General features: G+C 39.5%; 2 protein-coding genes across 11 annotated transcripts in view; one reads left to right on the forward strand and one right to left on the reverse strand.

The window, feature by feature from the left end:
- pdm3 (POU-domain protein pdm3) overlaps positions 1 to 22,763 on the forward strand; it is a 334,644-nt gene that overhangs the window by 50,655 nt on the left and 261,226 nt on the right. The gene's annotated exons all lie outside the window — the stretch shown is intronic.
- On the reverse strand, positions 619 to 20,430 carry LOC117224865 (uncharacterized). The gene is made up of 3 exons (XM_076521306.1): positions 20,082 to 20,430; positions 5,444 to 5,665; positions 619 to 3,943 (listed from the first exon to the last, which is right to left on the reverse strand). The coding sequence occupies exons 1-3, from the start codon at positions 20,143 to 20,145 to the stop codon at positions 3,903 to 3,905; spliced, it is 327 nt and encodes a 108-aa protein (XP_076377421.1). The 5' UTR covers positions 20,146 to 20,430; the 3' UTR covers positions 619 to 3,902.

A 22,763-nucleotide genomic window follows, 5' to 3' on the forward strand; every position in this document is an offset into this window, starting at 1 on the left:
TCAACCTCGTCCCTGATGTTTAGCCCGTTTATACTGGCTGCCAATTGCTCGTTAAACCTCGGCAACGAGCGCGAGTTTCCACGGAGTTTCGGAGCCCGATGCCGACTACGATCGTTCCGCGATCCTTCTCCGACTGGCGATCGCATCCCGTAGACCCGCGCATCCTTTTTCGTTTCTCGACGCTGGCACCAGTCGCGGGCTTCACCGATTTCTGCGTGGCCGGAGCTTTCTTTCGATTTCCGTTCGCAAGGCGACGAGTCGCCGGCGGACTCTGAGAATCAAATTCTGGACTAATAAATGTCTATTTCACCACCGTGGCGTTGTTAGGTAAGAAATCTTAGGCTGGCCGATGCCTATGTCATCATCAGGTGTCAGTGGGACGAAGGATAGCATTCAATGTTAACCTCGTAACTTTTCGAAATAGAACAATGAGCTTCAAAGGTGTAACCTCGTGGGTTTCCCGAGTAACTGGGATCAAGGTAGACGAATGAATTAGGCTAAGACTAAAGTATAGTATATCAGAAAAAGTATTAGGGTCATATTTATATAACCTATATATAATTACAGTTATAATAATTTCCTAAATATTTAGCTTTTGACAGACAATGCCACTTCGAATCGATTTTATATATTACATTTTATTTCTCCATTTATTATTTTATTACTACTTTATTTAATATATTTATTTATTCTACTTATTCTTCTTACATTTAACAGAATCTAATAATCCAGTGGTAATACGAATTCTCAACGCGTTCGGTCATGATGGAGTGCGACGCGCGCGAATTTAGAGGTTGCAACTAATGCGTGTCATTATCAAGACGAAGTTAGCAAAGCTGCGCCACGTGTCGCAGGCACTCGCAAGGATTCGCGACGAATGGTGAATAGAATTGTTTGTTCGAAAAGACACGCGGATGCAAAGATCTCTGTTCGAAAGAACGATACTTTCCGAAGAGACCTCGTAAACCGGGGGCGAGTCCGACGGAAATATTCTCGGGATCACGGAACGACCCGATTGGATCCGGGCCCGTCGTCGTCTGACCTTCTCTCACGTCCCGCACACCGATCTCTCGGGTTGCAGCCGCCCCCGCACTCTGCCGTCCCCGTCTCTTCTAGTTTTAACCATCGGGAGACGGCCGCATAGCCTTCTGCGCGCCCGCGGGCGCCCCTTATAAATCCTGCAGGACTCCTGCAGGCACTAATGTACGACTGTTTGCGGGTATAACTTGGCCCCGACACGAAGGATAGGGGATGGTGTTTCCAGTACATGCTAAGCCGGGGCTAAAGGCTCGCTAGACCGAGCCATTCCTCACTGCCCTACAGACTTACACCTACCCCTCCCACGGTGCTTGTCTTTGCTTCTTATCCCTAAGCAAATGTGGTCACCGCGAGGAGCAGGGCGCTGGGATTTATTGATGGATTTACGACCTTGATGTTTAGATCTTCGAGGAAGACGAATGGAATCTTGAAATCGCGAGCGTCATTCGCGTTTAATCTTCGTCCGGCCGAGGGATACACGAGCAGACCCGGCGACGAGACCTGTTTGTTCCGTGGGATTGACGTCACGCGGCGCTACCGTGCCGCCCACGAACCCGCGAGGACACTCGCAATTAATTGTAATTGCGAACCGGTGACTACGGGCTTTTTCGCGCGGCCGAATTCAATCGCGTTTTCTTACCGGTTTATTGGAAACGATGGTCCGTTAATTGCCGGACGGGATCGAGATCTCGGATGGATTTCGGGTGGGGGCGATTTCGTGCGTGGTGGTTCGCGCACGGATTCGATTGGTCGCGCGAGATCCTGGAATTTTATGGGTGGATCTTGGTCGAATTTTATTCGGGAGCTTTTATGGAGTTTTATGCGGAATATTGTGGGTGATTTTGTACGAAATGTTGCATTGGATTTTGTAGGAGGTGTGTGTGTGTGCAGGAAATTCTTCGTAATTCGCGATTAGATTGTGCAAAAATATGGTCAATATGGAAAGAGGAGATAAATATCTAAAAATAAATAACTATAAATAACGATGCAGAGAAAAGAAACGAAATGCAAGCTCGAATAATGATATCTTTTCTTCTAAAATTGTCCAATTTTGCGCGCAATCTGAGCGCGAATTAAGGAAAAATTACTGTAGATATCATTTTATCGTCCACACAATTTTATACAAGGCACTTTACACGATTTTATACAGTTTTTTTTATAAAGCAGCTCATACAATGTTGTAAGAGGCTTTTCATAAAGTTTTGAAGAAAGCGTTTCATACAATTTTGCATTACTTTGTGCAAAGAATGCACTTTTATACGATTTCATGAAAGGTATTTTTAAAGAACTGCTGGGACGAGTTTTTTCAATTTTCTCGCAAAATGAAGTACGGGAAGGCATTTACGTTATCGCGGAATAACAACATTTTTCGTGTAATTCTCGTGCAATGAATTTTCTAATCGAACAAGCTGATTTTTTGCCGAATTCAATTTTCAGAAAATAATCAACGCGGATGGGTTCTGCATAATGTTTGTCGATCTACCGACGGCGATTGACGTGTCATTTTGCAACAAATTCAATATTAAATTCAAAATTAATAAGAATGAGCGGAATACAGTAAATTCTCTCTAATTGACGCTCAGATTGTGCACAAAAATGGACAATTTGGGAAGAGGAGATACGATTATTCGAGCCTCGCGGCTTGTTTTTATAGTTGTTGACAATCTGTAATTATAAAAATGAACCATGAGACTTGAATAATCGCATTTACTCTTCTCAAATTGTCCATTTTTGTGTCGAAGCTGAGCGTCAATTAGAAAGAATTTACTATATATAGCTATTACTCTCTCTAGCTTTATTATATATATACGTTTTACACGACGGAATATTTTTTAATAAAAATCTGTTGATACACTCTATAATATACTCTAGCAATAAACATATTCGGTTCTCAATTTTTCCGAATTAATTAGACGTTTAAGACGATGTTAGAGTAGACGAGATTTTTAGCGTTAGATCGCACGTAATTTAGGGGTTGTGATGCTTCGCGATTTCGAAAACTCGAACGTAGAATAAAGATATCTTTTCAATTGCATTCCAAGAATTGACTTATATATATATATATAATATACCTATTAGCTTTACTATATATATCTAATATATTAACGCAGACGAAAATTCCCACGAAATCTGAACCAATCGAATAAATAAGCGATGCGATTTTCCACGAAGATTCCGCAATAATTTCCGAAATTCGGAAGGGCGGACAAGTTGAACGGATGAGTTGGTTAGTAAGTATGGAAAATGGTCGTTCCAAGGGAATAATTTCGTGTAGAGCAAGCCTAATGACGCTGTAGGTGGTGCCGCCTTTAGATTATCGACATTTCGAGATGAAGCAGAAGCCCGAAGGGACTGGACACATTAATACCGTCGCAGGGAATCACTTGGCGAAGTTATTTGACCACCACTGTTCATCCTGGGAGATGGTATTAAATCCCTCCTCCGTTCTGCCGCCATCCTCTGGACCTACATTCAGTGGTTCGGACAGACTTGTACCAAGGGCCAGAGCTAGCTAGGCACCAGTGTCCGGCGGTGTCGTCGGCAAACGTTTGCTCGACAAACAAACTCAACTCCCGGTCCCGGCTTCACCATTGCGCGACTCTGTTTTACTATATAAATGAGATGGTCACCCTAAGTACGGGGTTGAAAGGGATGATACTGTACGTGTGTGCCCGGTACCACCCACCCGTTTTCCACCTTGACGACCGCAAGCGCCGATCCTTCATCTCTGCTCTTCACCCCCCCCCCACCCTCCTGGCTCCTAGGGTGGAAACTGACCGGTAAGAAATTGGTCCGTTGATTGCAAACTACCCGTGGATCCTGGCTCCACGGTGCAGTCGATCGAGGAAATCGTTTAAATATTGCTACCACCTCGTCGAAATTTTCCATTCATCCCCATTGTCATCTGAAACAAAAGTCTGATTTGGGAGATCGATCGAGGCGTTTCTGAAGGCTGAGACTTTGTTTCACCCACGAATTCAAGAATTAATGTTATTTACAAGTTGAAATTGCCTATCGTCGACAATTCTTGGAATGCAATTAAAAAGAATGCAATTGAAAAGATATCTTTATTCTACGTTCGAGTTTTCGAAATCGCGAAGCATCATAACCCCTAAATTACGTGCGATCTAACGCTAAAAATCTCGTCTACTCTAACATCGTCTTAAACGTCTAATTAATTCGGAAGAATTGAGAATCGAATATGTTTATTGCTAGAGTATATTATAGAGTGTATCAACAGATTTTTATTAAAAAATATTCCGTCGTGTAAAACGTACTGGCCAGAAAGTGCACCCTAAGGGGATAATTAACTGGTACGTCAAAAGCTCAGAGAATTAGACTGACGCGAAAATGACTTCACATATTTTTTACTGCTACTACAAACAGTACAATGTTCACAAAAGGGAGCCACGTTCTTCTCGCCCCCAATTTAATAAAGCAGCGCCGATATTGAAACTCATTGATTAAAATAAAATCCATTAATTCATTAAAAAGTTACGAACGAAGGTGCGCCAAAGGAAAAATCGATCTTCACAATCCATTAATTAGCATGTAAATTCAGGACTTTAAAAATTCATTTATATAATACGAACCGACCAGAAAACACGTGCACGTGTCGTACGACACGTTACATACTTCTGCATTCTGGATTCCGTGCGATGTTAACACTCTGAGAAGAAGACATTTCTGAGAAATTAATCGATGCGCCTTGGAACTTCAATTTCCATAACGGCAGTATTATAATGGTCGTGTTGCAAGCCTCGTTTGTATCCAAGGTAACGATAAAATTATTTTCATCGGGTTTGAAATTTTGGAAATTAGATTCCGTTTTGGCAAAAATGGTTATTAGATGAAAGATTTTTGGCCACTTAAATGTAACCACAGACTTTATAAATTATACTCTCTAAATTGTATCTTGCAGGCTGGAATTGATTTTATATATATTGATTTTATTTAATATATTGATTTTTATGAATATTTGATTTATTTTACAAATTATATTAAATTACTGTCTTCTTGTAAACTTCAATCGACAGCGAACTTTTGACATTAATTCTCAGTGTTGATTAAATTTTTTAAATTGTTTCTTGGGAACGGAAATTCATTTTGATGTGAACTTTCCAAAATAAATGTCGATTCCTTTTTCCTGGAACTCAACACAATTAGTTTCATTAATTTAATTCACTTTAAATTAGATATGTTTTGAAAACAATGTGCAAAATTTAACCGAATTGGAGCAGAGAAAATCTCGGCAGTTGAGCCGAATAATTGCACTGTTTCCGGAATGAATTCCGATAGAAAGTCACCGGTGGTTCTTTCGTCCAAGAATAACGTAATCCTGGAGCCCGACTCGGAAGCTACTTCGTATTAATGTTTGCCCCGATATCTGTAAACAGGCATTTACCTGTATCTCGGCGCGGAGGTGTAACTATCGGTTCGGTGAGCTCTGCCGTGGGTTTGAATGTTAGCCGGCCACAGGGATTAGGAAGTTCCTTCGGCTGGGTCGCCGTGCACACTGTTTGCGCTTCCCTATCGATATATCGCGGAAGGAAAAGAGAAATTCGTGGCTCGCTGGTTCCCAATCCGTGTTGATTCGAATATTTCGCCGAGGAATTGCTCGAGGACCCTGGACAATCGAAACTTGGCTTCAATACATCTTCGAATTACAGTGTTATCTCTAGTAATTGCTTATTCTGCTTATTTAATATATTCGCTTCCTCCGATTATTTAATGTCGCTGTGCAATCTCAAACTTTGCTTCGGAATCTGCGCGACGGAAATCTGCAAGAGAGAGGAAAGACGTTGCATTTATTTGGACCTTGCGAAGCGTTTTTGAGAATTGCGAGTTTCTTCGCAAATAGATAAAAATAGATCAGAAGAGAGACAGAGAAAAAAAGAGAAAAAATAGATAAAATAGATTAAAGCAATACGTGTCACAAAAGAACGTTATATTGAATGTACATTTTATTATAGTAACTAATATATATATAGTAACTAATGATAAAGGATTGTTGCTTATCGAATTTTAGATTCTTGTCACTTTTGAAGGCAGATTTTGTCTAAAAAATTGTACTTTAATTAAAAAATTTCTGAAAACATTAGAACATTTTTTTCGCCTCTCAGTCTACCGTAGAATCGAAGCTCAAAGCTTCGTTTTTACAACGACCCCTTGAAATTTGATGTAGGATACGTTTTTAGTCGGTTCGCGAAACTTTGAACGAAAAATGCACCATCAACTTTACATTAAAATTAAACCACGAAATTTTTACGCGATCGGTCTTGTTTCTTCATTTTGGTTCACGAAGCAGCTAAAAAAAATCGTATGCTAAATTTGTTGGTGTCATTGTTAAGGGGAAGCTTCAATCTCCAAACTCACGACAGAATAATTGAGAAAAAAAATTGTCCAACGTTTCACGCGACGTTAGAATTCGTGTCACTTTTGGAAAAAGCTGTCGAAATACAGTAAATTCTCCTTAATTTTCCATCAGCTTGTAATCAAAAATGGTCAATTTGGGAAGAGTTGATACAATTATTCGAGCCTGGCACCTCGTTTTTATAACTGTTGACGATCGGTAACTATAAAAACGAACCGTAAGGCTCGATCTCAATCGTATCGCCTCATCGCAAATGATCAATTTTGATTAAAAAACTAAAGTAGAATTACGGAGAATTCACTGTACTTTCAACAGGCGCCGTATCTTGATGAAATCCGCCCGAAATCTTCAACAAATTTCGCCGGACAGCGGTATAAGCAACGGGAATGAGTTATTTGGACAGGGCAGCGCGGCGCGCGCAGCGTTAACGATCTTAAAAAGCCGGTATTGTATGTCGATCGTGGAATCGGCGGCATAAATTCTAATCAAATTTGGCCGATCCGTAACCGCAAAATAAACGGTAATATATCGACGGGACATCGGTCGCATAGTTTCCCCGTGAAATATGCAGTGGCCCGATCTTGCGGTCCGCGGCGCGGCTTATCAGTCGTCCCGCGCCCTACATCATCGTATTTTTAGTGTTTGTCATCGGCACGGGCCGCGCGCAATCATCTATATTACGCTGTTTGCTCAGATACGTGCGTAGGGAGGAATAAAAAGGCCGGTTTGCAAGGATTCATTGTGGACGATAACGCGCTAGTGAGCGATGACACACCGGCATTACCGTAGATGACAGAGTGGTCGGTTTCATTCACACGCGTGCGTCGCCCGCACACGCGTGTCCTCTATATTGCGGGCCGGCCGCCGCGGCGTGTGTGCCCGTGCGTGGACGCGGCCGGTTAACTGACGCGGAATATTTACATTGTGTGGCGGTGCAATTAAGCCTCGTATCCGGCATCAAGCGTAGGAAATTCCGTGCGGACTAACACCTTGCTGCTCCCTGCGCTTTCATGCCGCTTGCTTCTGTCCTTGTGACAAGCCGACTGTTTCGTGACCCGACACCCAACTTCCAGCCGCGTTCTTTCTCCCCTTTCCGTTTCTAACGCGGACACCATAAACGCGGCCCGTCCGCCAACTTTTACGGCTTTTCGTCGCGTTCGCGTGTCTACTTTAACGCTGGATTCACGGCTTCCGGCAGTTTCACGGATCTCGAATTTCGAAAATGCATCGCGAGATAATCGTAACGTCGATTCGAACCGGTTCGTAATTTCGTTCATTTCGTTCCAAGGATATATCGGGTGTCACGCATTTTTACATACTTCAGGAGCGTGTTCTATATGTAATAATAAGACCGAAGTGTTATACAACGAAAACTCCATAAACGCTTTCTTGAGGAAATAAGGGATGTGATTACAAAAATCATCGGACTTTTCGTTGTGCAACATTTTAGTTTCGTTTTTATCTGTAGAATTCACTTCTGAAGTATGTACGGAAAAATGTGGGACGCTCTCTATATATCTACACATCTATTTCTTTCTAGGTTATCTAACTTTTAAAATCTTCGGTCGGTCACGAAAATGTTGGGACACTTTTTTAAATGGAATTACTTTTTCGAAATTGGACCGGACTTGAATTGTTTTTATATGACAGACAATATGCGAACAACATTTTTGTAAAAATTGCTATTGGTTGAAATGATAAAAGAAATGGAAAGGTAATGTTTTTTTTTTAATTCTTTCCTCTGAGCTTGTAACGATAATTCACACGTTGCATTACCAAATGATTTTGAATTTTCTTCGTAATGTTTCTGTAATTTCTTGGTGATTTTTCTTTGCAAGCGTTTTTCAAGTTACAGTTTACATAGTGGTTTACAAAGGAAGTTCGGCCCTCAATTGTTTATCTGGTTTCATTTTTGGAAAATTTTCTGAGAACAACGAACATCGGAATGATTTTTTTCGAATGATCATCCATGATGGACAAATGCACGCGTTAATTGATGCAGCAGAAAATTCGGTTGAACTTTATGTCACGTGCACGGAGTCTTATCAGGTTCATTTGAGCAGCGCATACATTGTAAAATTTTATTACAATCTTGATTTTACCATATGGTCACTCTCCAGCAATAACCGGCTGCAGATGCAGTTCCTGATTCGTGCAATAAAATGAGGATTCTGATAAAGTTTAGCAAAACACGTATGGCTTTATGAACATAATAAAACTGTTATTGTAGGGGTTGAAATTATGCCTACTTTCCCTTCTCATAAATTAACGTCCGCCGGTGAAAAAAGCATCTTCCGTTATTCGATTTCAATTAAAGTTTCATGAAAAACGAAACGACTGTATCAAATGTCGTGTATAATTACAGAAATAATTATAGTGCACGGTAGAAAGACAAACGTCGTAAAATTAGCAAAACGTGTGCTGTATTACTACCGTAATTTCTATTACCCATTAGCCGTAACAAAGGTAGAAATTAAGTTGATCAAAGGTAGTCAAGAAAAAAGAGAATGCACGAAAACAGAAAAAAAGTAAAAATATATATAAATTATTAGAGACGCTTATAGCAAATTTAGTACAGCAAATTAGTATAGCAAATTAGTATTAGTATAGTAAATTTTTCATTTTCTTGCTCGAGTTTGAAAATCTCGAAGATTGGAATGTTTGACAAACTTCGGAGAGAAGCTGTCAAATTTTCGAGATGCGTTTCAATTCTTTTCACCGAAGTAGAATGCAACGTAAATATTGTTCGGACTTGAACTGAACTTGGTTGGCCGGCGAACGAGCTTTCGAGGGACAGATGAAGATAGCATCGTCGGAATTTGCAAAGTAACAAACAATGGGAAAGGAAGTTCGATCAGTGGATATCGATCAGCAGTTTCCAGCAGAGGGTGTAACTGTTTCTACCGCTCGTAAGGGAATTCCAGGCCCGAGTCGGGTGGGAAACGCTCGGGGAAACGTTTCAGAGAATCGTTAACGTACCCTTGACTCGAATACACCTTGCGGATGATTGCCCCCAGGGGCTCAGCAAGATGATTGTCCGTGCATAACGGGATCACGTGTTTTTCACTCGTCCCACGACCATCAAACCCGCTGAAATCATAGTGCAACCTGAAAAGAACAGTCTCGCGACCCTTCCATAAAATTCAACTATCCAATTCGCAGTGCATATTCCGATTAACCTGATTCTTCCGAACAACCCCGAAACGAACGGGTTTTGTGCATTTCATGCATTCACGAGAAATACGTATAGGCGAAACAGCAACCAAATATGTTGATATATTAGTTACAATTTATTGAAATTATATTCAAGAGAGAAGCAAGATTGCACTTGGCTTCTGCGTCTTGCAATCGTTGCAGGCGACTTTTATTTCGCGTAAAGTCTACTAATTGCCACGGAATAACGGAAAGCGACGTTCCACAAAAATAATTCAGAAACAACGACGAAACCGGTTCCCTCAGTAAAGGGTCGGAAAAAACGAATTGATTATCCGCATAAAGTCGTTCTTGTTAGCTAGCTCTCCCGGCCGCTGCTGCATGATGAAAATCTCAACAATCGGAATTTACATTTTTCCGGTGGATTTGTGAAAATTATATGGTTACGCGGCGATATAAAAGTCCCGAGGAACGTATTAATTTGATGCGTCGCGCGACAACAGTCCGCTCCGCGGGGATTTTTTGTTCTTTGACTGCGGGCTCGCGGCCGCCGACAGTTTTGCATAAAACATTTCGAAGGGAATATTTGTGGGGGCATTCCGATGTCACAATCCAAATTTTATTCAACTTGAGAAATATCCGCGAGCGAACGGCCTCAAGGAGGAGCGTGTACCGGAAAGACAAACAAATATAAACGCGTAAAATGATATAAAAGTACACTCTTCTTAAAATACCAATCAATTCGTAACTAGCAATTTTGTACTTTATCGTGCATCCAAACTCGTGCAATACTAAAACAATTCTAAATGTTCCAATCATCGATGTAAATCAGTCTTGAAATATCAAACGATTAATTATCTGGACGTTCTACAGTTTGGTGTGCAATTTTTGTGCAACGCTAAAACAATTCCAGAAGTTTCAATCATCAATGTGTACTAATCTTGATATTTCACACAATTAATTAGCTGGGCGTTATACGGTTTGTGTGTCGTTTTCGTGCAACACTAAAACAATTCCAAAAGTTTGAGCCTTAGAATGTACACTAGTCTTGAAATATCAAACGATTAATTGTCTGGACGTTCTACAGTTTGGTGTGCAATTTTTGTGCAACGCTAAAGCAATTCCAAAAGTTTCAATCATCAATGTGTACTAATCTTGATATATCACACAATTAATTAGCTGGGCGTTATACGGTTTGTGTGTCGTTTTCGTGCAACACTAAAACAATTCCAAAAGTTTGAGCCTTAGAATGTACACTAGTCTTGAAATATCAAACGATTAATTGTCTGGACGTTCTACAGTTTGGTGTGCAATTTTTGTGCAACGCTAAAGCAATTCCAAAAGTTTCAATCATCAATGTGTACTAATCTTGATATATCACACAATTAATTAGCTGGGCGTTATACGGTTTGTGTGTCGTTTTCGTGCAACACTAAAACAATTCCAAAAGTTTCAGTCTTAGAATGTACACTAGTCTTGAAATATCAAACGATTAATTGTCTGGACGTTCTACAGTTTGGTGTGCAATTTTTGTGCAACGCTAAAACAATTCCAATAGTTTCAATTATCAATATATACTAATCTTGATATATTAGAGAATTCATTACTTGGGCGTTATACAGTTTCGTGTGTTGTTTTTGTGCAACACTAAAACAATTCCAAAAGTTTCAGTCATCGATGTATACTATTCTTAAAATATCAAACAATTAATTAACCGGGTCTTATTCATTTTTGTGTATAACTAAATTCGTGCAACACTATAACAATTCCATGCAATTAATAAACTGAGTATTCTATATCTTTGTTTACAGCTAAATTTTTGCAACGTCGAAACAGAGAAGCCAGCATTATGAAAATCCATCATTCCTTAAAAAATCAACTACGTTTACTAACTAAGAATTCAATATATTTTTGTTTATAGTTAATATAGAGAAATGTCTAGAATTAATGTAAAACTATATGAAACATAAATTTGTTAAAATATATGAAATATATGTTACATATGTTGATACGTTACGATTAAAATGAAAACCAAACAGGCAACAGAATGCTCTCGCATTAAACGTTTTTGATTACGAAAAAATCCGCGCACCTGTAACACAAAAACTTGATCCCAATCTGCTTCGGCGTATTTAATAAAATATCCATGGCGTAACGCGCGCGCGGTAAAACTGCCAGTTAGAAAGTGTGAAATGAGGCTTCTGCGTGTAAACTAACAGAAAGTTTTTGCTATAAAGCAACAGTCCCCGGCCGTGTTTCGCAGCATTTGAGAAAAACGGTGGCCGCGGACCGCTCGATTTTCCTCGGGGGCAATAATGACCGAGTTCAGATCGGTATAACTCGCAAGTTGCGCAATTACGAGCATAATCGCGACATCCATTATGCTAATGTCGGCGGCTCGCATAATTCGTGCCCGGTTACCGGTCTGAATTCGCGAACTTTCGCGGAAGGAGAAGGGACGGGTGTCGGCGTTGGGTGGGGGGAGGGTGGGGCGGGTGTCGAAACGGTTTCCGTGCTTTCCCCGTGTTTTACGATTCGGTAGCGGATCGACTGCACCTACACGGAATTCGGAAACACCCAGTGCATAGCTTAACGTTTCATTCCCCAGCGCGGGAAGGTTTAATAAAATACTCCGAATGAAAAACGAGAATCGTAAACCGAGTCCCAGGGCCTTTCGATATTTTTTTCCCGGGCCGTTGGGAGGGGATACAAGTTATTACGCGACGCTTGGCTCAGACCCGTTTGAAATCCCCGAAGCCATTAAAATAGAAATGGGAAACTCGGCCCTCCCAATTTCAGCATAATATTGTGATTACGATATGCAGAGACGCTTATATATCCGCGCCGGCACCGGACGAATGCCCCTTGCCCAGTGTACACCACCGCCCAATACCCAGTATCGCCCTTCTCCGCGTCCCCCCATACATTTATTCCGGCATAATCGAGCTCTCACGTCATTATTCCGCCGACGCCTAAATGTATATTTTAATAATACATTTTTCTCCCCGCATGACGCGATATCCTTCTTTGTTTTAGCCTTATTCCACCCACGGACCTGCACCTCCGCGATCCCGGCTGCCCCATTCGCGATCCACCGTCCCACAGTTCCTCCAGAAACCTCCTCGGATATCCTCATTTAATCCCGTAACTGGACGGCGCTATCTTTCTATTTTTTTTCTGATTATTTAAAATTTTTAACGCTCCGAAATAGACGGTGGAAGCAGGTTTTCAGTTTAATTTGCCGGGCCGGTTACTTCGAATACTTCTTCAACTTCATAAGTGAACGAGCCTCTCTGCCTTTCTACGATTTTTCACGGTTTTGTTATTTCAAGCTTTCAATATTTCACAGCAGATTTCGTAAGCCCTAATCTTAATTTGCCAGGCTGGTTCCTTTCCATACTTCTTGAACTTCTTAAGAGCGTGAGGCACTATCTTTTTTCCGATTTTTTCGTATTTTGATATGGTTTCTGGTGTCCTTTGCGCTGCTCTTAGGTTGGCTTTTTCAAAAATCTTTCTGGAAACTTATAATTGGGCAAAGTTTTTCTACGATTTTTGTGTACTTTTGTGTGGAGTTATTGGTGATGTTCAATATTCAATAACACATTTCACATCGCTTTGTTTCATTTCGATTTGTCAGGTTAGTCTTCCTTAATTTATTGTTTTATATATACAATTAGAAATGTTATTTATTATGAATTTCATTAATATAGTATTATTTTCTTTTTCTATCTGAGATAATTTTCAATGATGTTTGAATAATGATTTTCTGTTAAAGATAAGATAGAAATATCTGAGAGAAATGTTCCATCGATGTTATTTAAAATAAAAGCATGAGACAAGGAAATTTTCTATTGTACAATAGTTACATAAAATAGAAATATTCGAAAGAAGCGTTCTATTGGAGTTCCATTAAATGAAAGCACCTGAAAGCGATGCTTCATTGAAGTTATGTGTAAAATAGAAGCATCTGAAAAGAATGTTCCATTGAAGTTGTTTCAAATAAAAGCACGTGACAAAAATTTTCTATTGTAGTTAGATAAAATAGAAATATTTGAATGAAGCATTCTATCGAAGTTCTATTAGATAAATAAAAGCACCTCAAAACAATGTTTCATTGAGGTTATGTAAAATAGAAGGATCAGAAAAAAATGTTCTATTGACGATACCTAAAAAACAAAACAATGTGACGAAAATTCTCTGTCGAAGTTATATCACATAAATGCATATGGCTAACATTTTCTATCGAAGTTGTATAAAACAAATGCATTTGAGAAAAATGTTTAATTGAAATTATATAAAATAGAAGCAAGTTTTATAGTATATTATTTATTAGTATATGAAATAGAAGCAAGTTTTATAGTATATTATTTATTAGTATAGTAGTTATTTATTAGTATATAAAATAGAAGCAAGTTTTATAGTATATTATTTATTAGTATATTAGTTATTTATTAGTATTATTTATTAGTATATAAAATAGAAGCAAGTTTTATAGTATATTATTTATTAGTATAGTAGTTATTTATTAGTATATAAAATAGAAGCAAGTTTTATAGTATATTATTTATTAGTATATTAGTTATTTATTAGTATTATTTATTAGTATATAAAATAGAAGCAAGTTTTATAGTATATTATTTATTAGTATATTAGTTATTTATTAGTATTATTTATTAGTATATAAAATAGAAGAAAGTTTTATTGAAGTTACTTGAAAGATGAGCGTGCGGCAAAAATTTGTAATTTCAGCTACTCGAAGGCAAAATATCTTCGAAATATGCCATCGTGTATTCTAAATAGAATCGGCACAAATTAAATATTAGTAGCAAGAACAAAGTGTGCAACGTTCTCCCAAGGAATGGTCGGAGTTTCTCTGCCAGGGGACGGGGCCGGCGCGTAAAATCAAGTATCGCGAGACAAGCGACTGGTAGCCATGGGAGAATTAAAAAATCCCGAATACCCAGAAAACAGAACTATCGCGGTACTTCCGCGGCATCACCATAAATCCCAAGTGTATGGGCTACGTAGGTCGTATTCGCGCGTGAGATAGTGCTGCGAGTGGAGAATGTATCAAAATCAGGCGCGAGGTTGCTTTATGGACGGGAACGCTCGTAAATACGCACTTCTGGTACTCCTACTTGGCTGCGAAACGCCCGGGACTCGAGAGAAACTGCCTGGATAGGTTCGCCGATAGAGAAAGGGCCACGGAATAGCTTCTACGGGATGCTAATAAAAGATAGAACCGGCTAGATAGAGACTCGAGGAGCACACGATATCGTCTCGACCCACCCTTCGCTTCCCATTGTTTCACAGATCGTCGTCGTCTTGTGACCAACGTCACGGAAGGAACCAGGAATTGATTGCTGGAACCGACGTTACAGCAATCATTCAAGAAAACACGAATTCACTCGCTGATACTTTGCAGCCACCGTCCTTGTTATTCACCGGCATGCTTCGGTTACTCAATGAGTCTAATTCTTCTCTTTGACGGCTTCTACATGGCCCCAACAGCGAGCAACGGCATCCGAGAATTATTTCTGCTGCTTTTCAATCTTCCGGTATCGAAACACATCATCGAAATTAATAGAAGCTTCTCTTTTATACCTCGTGCATTATTTTCTCGTTCTTCGGTGTGAAGATTTTTCAATAATTAATATATTATTTTTTCAATTGAATTAGAAAACATTTTCTGACAATTCTTTCAATTTTTTTGCAGACAAAAATTGATTTTTCAGGGGAACTTCTAAACTGATGTCAATTTATTTATTTAAATTGCGTTCTGTTTAAATCGTTCTTTCAAATAAGTTTTTTTTCGCAGGTTCGAATTTGTTTTTCAGTGAAATATTTAAACTTCTAAAATTGTGTCCTGCAATTTTGAATCGATATTCAAAAGAAAGTTTTAGATTTCGTCAATTTTGATCTTTAAATTGTATGTTACAAGCTAAAATTGTTTTTTAAAAGACATTCTTAGACTTTATCAATTTAATTCAATAAATTTATACAGCCTCTATCTTACATGTAGACTTAAATTCATACAGACTTTTGATACAAATGTAAAAAGACATTCTTGGACTTTATCAATTTAATTCAATGAATTTATGCAACCTCTATCTTACATGTAGACTTAAATTCATACAGACTTTTGATACAAATGTCCACAACCGACGATTAACCCCTTGCCATACTTTGACGAGTTCGATTCGTCATGAAAATTTCTAGTAATAATTTATCGAGTATAGCTGTTATTCTGTCCTTTAAAATTGCAATAATTTTCTAATCTCTTGTCATCAATGTTTAAGCATTCAAGTGAATTTAGGCATACAATAAGCAACAGTTTTCTTTCGCTTCTAAGAAATTATTGCAATCGAAAAATGTCTAATCGCAGTAACTGCGAAGAAAATGGTATGTCAAGGGGTTAATTCGTAAGAATTGTTTCGTGCAGACTGAAATCGACGTTTCAGACGAACTATTCAAAGAAATGCACAATTAACGTTCCCAGAATCTTTGTCGGTCGTTTTGTTTGTGATTAAGCTGAATGTGATTTCCACGGGAAGAACTAGGGGATGAAAAGTCGTGGGCGAGGGTGGGGGCTGCGAAGACGGCGAGCCGGATTCAATGCCCACGAAATATCGATCGAATTATGCCGGGGCTAATTGGAAATTAAATACATTAGGTGTCGATGGTCTTAGATACACAGCCGGCGATGTCGTTGCCGGCTGTTTTACGGGAAAGAAAGTTCGCTGGAGGGGGTCGAAAGTTTACTTCGCCCGTTGGACGAGGGGTTGGCGGTCGGTGAGAATGACTCCGAGAAGTTAGGATCCATGAGAAAGGAGTCTGTAAAGTTGCTGGAACTTTTTAGCAAGAATTAATCACCGGAAGATGGTGACTGGTCCTTATTAAATTGCGACCTCGCCATTTATTTCGATGCGGTTAGTCCTAACGATTCAATTTGCGGGCCTGGCATTATGCGAGTAAATTATACGGAATGACATCCGCTGTTACTTAATACCACGGCTCGTTCGCGGAAATTTCGAAAACCATTGCGAAAATTTACACGAATTTCGCGCGGACAATTATTAATCAATTTGCAGAGCTCGGGAGAAATACATTTTTGAAATAGCGAATAGACTATCAATATTTCTTTTTCTCATGTAATACAGAATTTGGCAAATAAACTTATTAATAAATATATATTAAATGTATTCGATACGTAATTATTATTTCTAAAAAAATTTGTTTGCCAAATTCTTTATTACATAAGAAGATAAAAGTATTTGCAGTCCATTTTTACTTTTTCAAATATCTATTTTTCCCCAGCAAAATATCTCACTGTAATTTTAAATTTCGTTCGAAAATTGTTAAGATCTGACTTGGACCACTTCGATCGGAAGGCATTAATGTCCAAACGTAGTTTACATTACTTTCCGCTCGTTTTATTTAGTTTAGTACATTAAATTTTTATCGTTCTGCTTCCTGTGGCGCAGATAACTTCGGATTTATCTGTCATTATGATTATTCGAACACTTCCGTTATGAATAATTTCCTACTTAAATTCTAATGCGGATTATGCAGAATCAATATTGTCTGCGTCAATTGCAAGAGATAAAGGTTGTATATACAACTATTTCCTTTCCGAATTATTTTGATGATTTGAACGTAACACAGAAGCGTTTTTAAATTCTTGAAATGCTTGAAATGCTTGAAATGCATTCGATCTACTCGTTTTTATCATAAATGCGTAAAATCAGCAGTCGTTATTATCCGTAGTAGTTATTGAGTGATATATAAAGTTCATAGAAAGCTGTTGTTTGCTTCAATCGTGCACTGAATTTTAAACGCGATATTGACGCAAATACTACAACAGTGAAAGGATATTATACTATCTATATTACTTATATCTAGATTTATCGTGCTACAATTTTTTCATTAAATTCTTGTTTAGAAATGTCGAGTTTCATCAAATGAAACGTCCAATCATTTTGTTATAAAAATTATAAAGACGCTTTCATGGCAAATGATGGAATAAATCACACGAAAACCGAACGAAATCTAAATGAATCCGATCTTTTCATTTTTATGTCGCATATTAGTAACTATTCACTGCTCGGCAGATTTAGTCAATTTGGACAGCAACGAAATTTGTTTAAACACTTCTGACTCTTCTGCAAGCAATTATTCATGACTGGACTGCGGATGTTCGTCTAAAATAAAATGTATCTTCGTGGATTCTAACGAAGATGAGTCAAATAAAAAATGCCTTTCTTTCTTCAACAATTTCAGTGAGCCGAAAATAATGCATAGACGTCATCAAATGCTTGTAATATTTTCATTGTTTGTAATTTCGCCCAACCATTTTCGTTACAAATTCGTAAAAAAATCCGCAGTCTGTTCACGACTAACCGAAAAGGACGCAGAAAAATCTTTGGTCCTGGCCAGCATGCGGGGGTTAGCCGTGACCGTCGACACGCGGAAGACTCCATAATTCACGGCTGCGGAGCAAGCGTCAGCGGGGCGGCGAGGATCGCTTTAAAAATTAATTAACATAATTGAGAGCCGTCCCCGCGCGCGAGCCCGCTCTCCATCGATCCCGGCCCGCCGCCTCTGTTTCTGTTTCTGTCTCTGTCCGGCGTGGAAGTCATTGAATCAGCGTACCGGAAACGGTCGAAAATACGGTGACGTTTATGATGCTATTTTTATGCGGCGCTAGGTTCGGCCGCCTTAATTCGCCCGCATAAAACCGTTCCCGATGTCGAATTCAATTTTCCCAGTGGCGCGGGACGGCCGCGGGAGAGAACAAAAGAGACAAATAAAAATGTGGAAACTATAGCCCGGGGCGAGGACAGAGGGCAGAGAGTGTTCCTCGAACGAGCGCTGACTCTCTCCTCGCGACCGAATCGAATTAATCCGGCGCAAAATTAAATACACGCATTCTCATTATTACCCGGACAAAAACTGGGAATTCTCGTCACGCGTGCGTCCCTCCCCGCCGGAGCGTGGACCCGCCGCGGCCCGCCGCGGACCGCCTCGCGCCGCACTTTTTCCACCGAAAAATGTTTTTATCCCCGGCCAAATAAATTATCCGCGCCGTTAATGAATATGCGCAAGCAAAATCGCTGGCGAACGGCTCGCGATCGAACGAATAACCAGGGCCCTCGTAAAAATTCGACGCGCTGCTGAAAACGTTCCGACCAATGGCGGGCCGTCTATTGATACTGCCGATGACGCGCCATGCTACCTGGCTTTTTCGTTTCTCTGACTCTCTCGTAATACGAACCGGTTGATTTTTCTTCCGGCCGATTCTTTTTCCTTAGCGGTTTGGTTTTAGCCGCGGACGGATTAGGAATTAACGCTTCCATTGGACAAACGCTTCCTGCATTATATGATAAAATACAAATTGTTACAGTCTTTTTACGGTAACGTTTACGCAACAGTTTTATTCCACAGACCGTAGTTGGGTATTATGCGAATTGTCTCGAAGAAATATTTATCTGAAATAATTATTCGAATGAATTCTTTTTAGTCGAATATTTTATTCGAATGAATTCTTTTTAGTCGAATATTTTATTCGAATAACAATTTTTCGTTGGTTTTTATAAATTGTATGTATTTACTCGAAGAATTTTGTACTTGAATAATATATTATTTGAATAATTTATTGGAAGAATAGAGATCGTACAATTAATCGAATAATAATGTGAATAATTGTTGACTGGTTTAGCCTTTACGTAATTTCAGTTCAGTATCATCTAGTTAGGTCATGGACACGGCATAGATGTTAATGATAGTTGAAGCAATATTTGAAAAAAAAGTTAATTGTAAAAAGTAGTATCTATCGTTTTTTTATTGAAATCGATTATTTTCTGAATGAATTCTTGAATCTTATTCAAATGAATTTTTATTGTACTGAATTCTTATTCGAATAAAATCTTATTCGAATGAATTCTTACTCGAATGATTTTTTATTCGAATGAATTCTTGTTCAAATGAAATCTTATTTGAATGAATTCTTATTCGAATAAAATCTTATTCGAATGAATTTTTACTCGAATGAATTCTTTTTCGAATAAAATCTTATTCGAATGAATTCTTATTCGAATGATTTTTTATTGGAATGAATTCTTATTCGAATGATTTTTTATTGGAATGAATTCTTATTCGAATGATTTTTTATTGGAATGAATTTTTATTCGAATGATTTTTTATTGGAATGAATTCTTATTCGAATAAAATCTTATTCGAATGAATTCTTATTCAAACAAAATCTTATTGGAATGAATTCTTATTCGAATAAAATCTTATTCGAATGAATACCTATTCGAACAAAATCTTATTCGAATGTATTTTTATTGGGATGAATTTTTAATTGGAATGAATTCTTATACGATTGAATTCTCATTCGAATAAAATCTCATTCGATCGAATTCTTATTCCAATAAATTTTATATCTAGATCAATTTCGATTCGATTGAATATCGATTCGATACTGTCGAATAAAATTATATTCATTAGCCCTTACCTCTCATTCGCCATCCGAATAAAATTTTGCCCAACTCTGTCGCGAGATCCATAAGCTCCAACATATCAGGAAGCAAAATCAGCCTTCCGTATAATTCCGCATAATTCCGTATTTACGAAGGCGAACGAGTCTGATCGCGGAACGTCCCATTCTACTCGACCGCGACAAATTATGAATTGTCGCGAGAAGCCAAGCCTTCGTATCGCGAACGCCGCCGCGATGCGACGCTATGCGATGCGGCCAGGTGCCTCATTACATCGCTATTGACCTGGAATCCTTTATTATCCCTCGTACGTGGAGACGTAATCCAGCGACAGTGGCGCGCGGACGTGGAGGAGGGAGACTAGCGCTCATTATACCGCGGAAAATAATCATTATGCCTATTGACCGACGCGCAGGGGCAATTTTATATTTTCTGCGTACGAAGTCGTCGGTGAATACGTCTCTGATGACGATTAGTGGCCCCCGGCATCCTTAATGACCACTCACACGCCCGTCTACGGGAACGGTGTGTGCTTGTGCGTGGCTGGTCGCATGCGACGGTGACACGGTGCCTGATATCTAGATCGTTCTAGCCAGCTGAATGTGATGTTTTCAGCGGAGAACATTTAATTAGGCGTCACGCGAGTTATCGCGCCGACCGACAGATATTGTTCTGCCGCGGTGCGCTCCTTTTCTTCCTTTTCGTTGTCACCGCCTCTCGCAGCACTTCTTTCCTCCTTTTTTTCTTCCGTTTCGGTCGTTCGGCCTGATGGGATACTCGAACCGACAGAAAGTGTTACGCGGAATGCTAGAATCGTGTCGATTCCACGATACCGGCACTCGAACAATTACCCGTCAGGCAATCCAGATTATTTATGGCCTTTTGTGCCTCGTTGTTTCAGTCCCTGAAAAAAGTTAGAGCAATCTATTTTACCGGGCGCAGCCGTGACACGGAAATGCAGAAATTCTGGGCGACCGAAAACGCGGCTGCATTAGTTTCGCTTTATTAGCATTACCGTGAGGATTAATAACCGCGATTGGCTTCGGCTGTGAACTGTTATCTTGCGTGCCGCTGTTCTCTTTCGTTATTAACATCGAAATTCGAGGAAAGTGAGAAAAATTAGTTGGAACATGCGCGCTCGGGAGAAACGAGTCGGAAGACGCGCGAAGTTCGCGTGGCTTTTAGCATCACGAGAAGTAGAATTGGCGTGTCATAACCAGACGCGTCAATTTATTCCAACTCGAAGATATTACTTTTCAAGCCAATATTTCTCGAAAACGGAGGCTTAAATGAGAAAATGTTATTCTACATTTCTGTCTTATTTGCGTTTGCGGAATCGATAAACTTTTGTATGTACAGTAATAATTTCACTATAACTGGATCGGCGAATATTTATGCGAAATAAGAATTGTCTGCAACAATTGCAATAGAAACCAAATAGCAACTTTATTCTTCCTTTAATCAACTCAATAGATTCAAAGTAATACGTTTCAAATCGTAACTAACCAATTTTGCCATAAATGCATAAAATCCGCGGTCTAATTCTAATCAGGCAAAATATCGCGTTACAACAAAAGATAAATATTTTCGTTCGATGTTCGACCGATAACGATCGATATCGACGGTCCTTAATGAGCCTCGCTGGCGTCCGATTATGAGAAGCAACGTGTTGCACGACGGGAAACGTAACACGCGATTTCTGGGTCGGATTGTTCGGCCGGACAGGTACGGATCAGATTTTCAGTAGTCTCAGTGAGAGGCGATCGAGTGAAATTCGAGATTGGAGGTAAAAGCCGGTGCGACGGACAGAGAAAAAGCGACGACTGGAATTTTAAGTGCACGGGGCGCGTCTCTCCGCCAGCACCGGGAACGATCCGTTCCGAATGCTCGTGGAAGAGGAGAGTGGCAGGGGTCAGAGAAATTGGCCCAACTGGTGATTAGCTGTTCTCGGTATTCCTAATGATAGATCAACTGGCAGCATATACTTACTCGTTCATTCCCGTTTCCACGGCTCTCGGACGGACTGGACTGATTTCAATGAAATGCTGCGAGCTAGTTAAGAAACCGCGTGAGAATTCCGTGATATCGAGCATGCGGCACATAATGTGGATAGATTGGTCCACAAATCGGGGCTGGATTACTAATAACACGCAATTACCGTGTTATCCGTCCAGAAGACTTTCGATCGTATTGCGTTTTAATCGCTGCAGAAAATGTTCCTGATAATTTTTCGATTAATGATAATCGTTTCTCCGCGTTTTGTGGAAAGTGCGATCTATGCAGTGAGAACGTTTCCTCGGTAATTAGATCGGACCAATTTATCGTAGATCACTATGCAAATATCTGTACGCTTAGTCGGTTATTAGTGTGCACCTGGATGGAGAAAAGGCACGGATTGTAAAAGAAATCGTAATAAAATTCAGATAGCTGTGTTACGGTGGAACGTCGATTGTGTCCGAGCTAAGCAGAGCGACATGAATGTTCCTGTAATAAAACAGTTACTCGATTAAAGTGCCAGATGGCATGTCAATTGTACGATAAATCGTTCTGTGGATGATTATTTCGTAGCTTTGAAATGACTACAATTTCCAGCTAAGATGGGTTCAATATATTTTTCATCGGCAGTAATTATTTTAGTCGCGAACCAACATGTCGTTCGACACGAAAGAGAACGTTATGAGATCTTTTAGGATGATTAT

The sequence above is a fragment of the Megalopta genalis genome, chromosome 4 (genome assembly GCF_051020955.1).
Source record: "Megalopta genalis isolate 19385.01 chromosome 4, iyMegGena1_principal, whole genome shotgun sequence".
NCBI lineage: Eukaryota > Metazoa > Arthropoda > Insecta > Hymenoptera > Halictidae > Megalopta > Megalopta genalis.

Bases quoted from the DNA above. Each gene is read 5' to 3' on its own strand.
- LOC117224865 (XM_076521306.1), bottom strand. From the start codon at position 20,145: ATGTTGGAGCTTATGGATCTCGCGACAGAGTTGGGCAAAATTTTATTC. The intron at 5,666-20,081 runs GTAAGGGCTAAT...TCGATTGTCCAG, and splicing joins ATTCGGATGGCGAATGAGAG to GGTCCTCGAGCAATTCCTCG. The intron at 3,944-5,443 runs GTAAATGCCTGT...CTTTTGTTTCAG, and splicing joins ACCTCCGCGCCGAGATACAG to ATGACAATGGGGATGAATGG.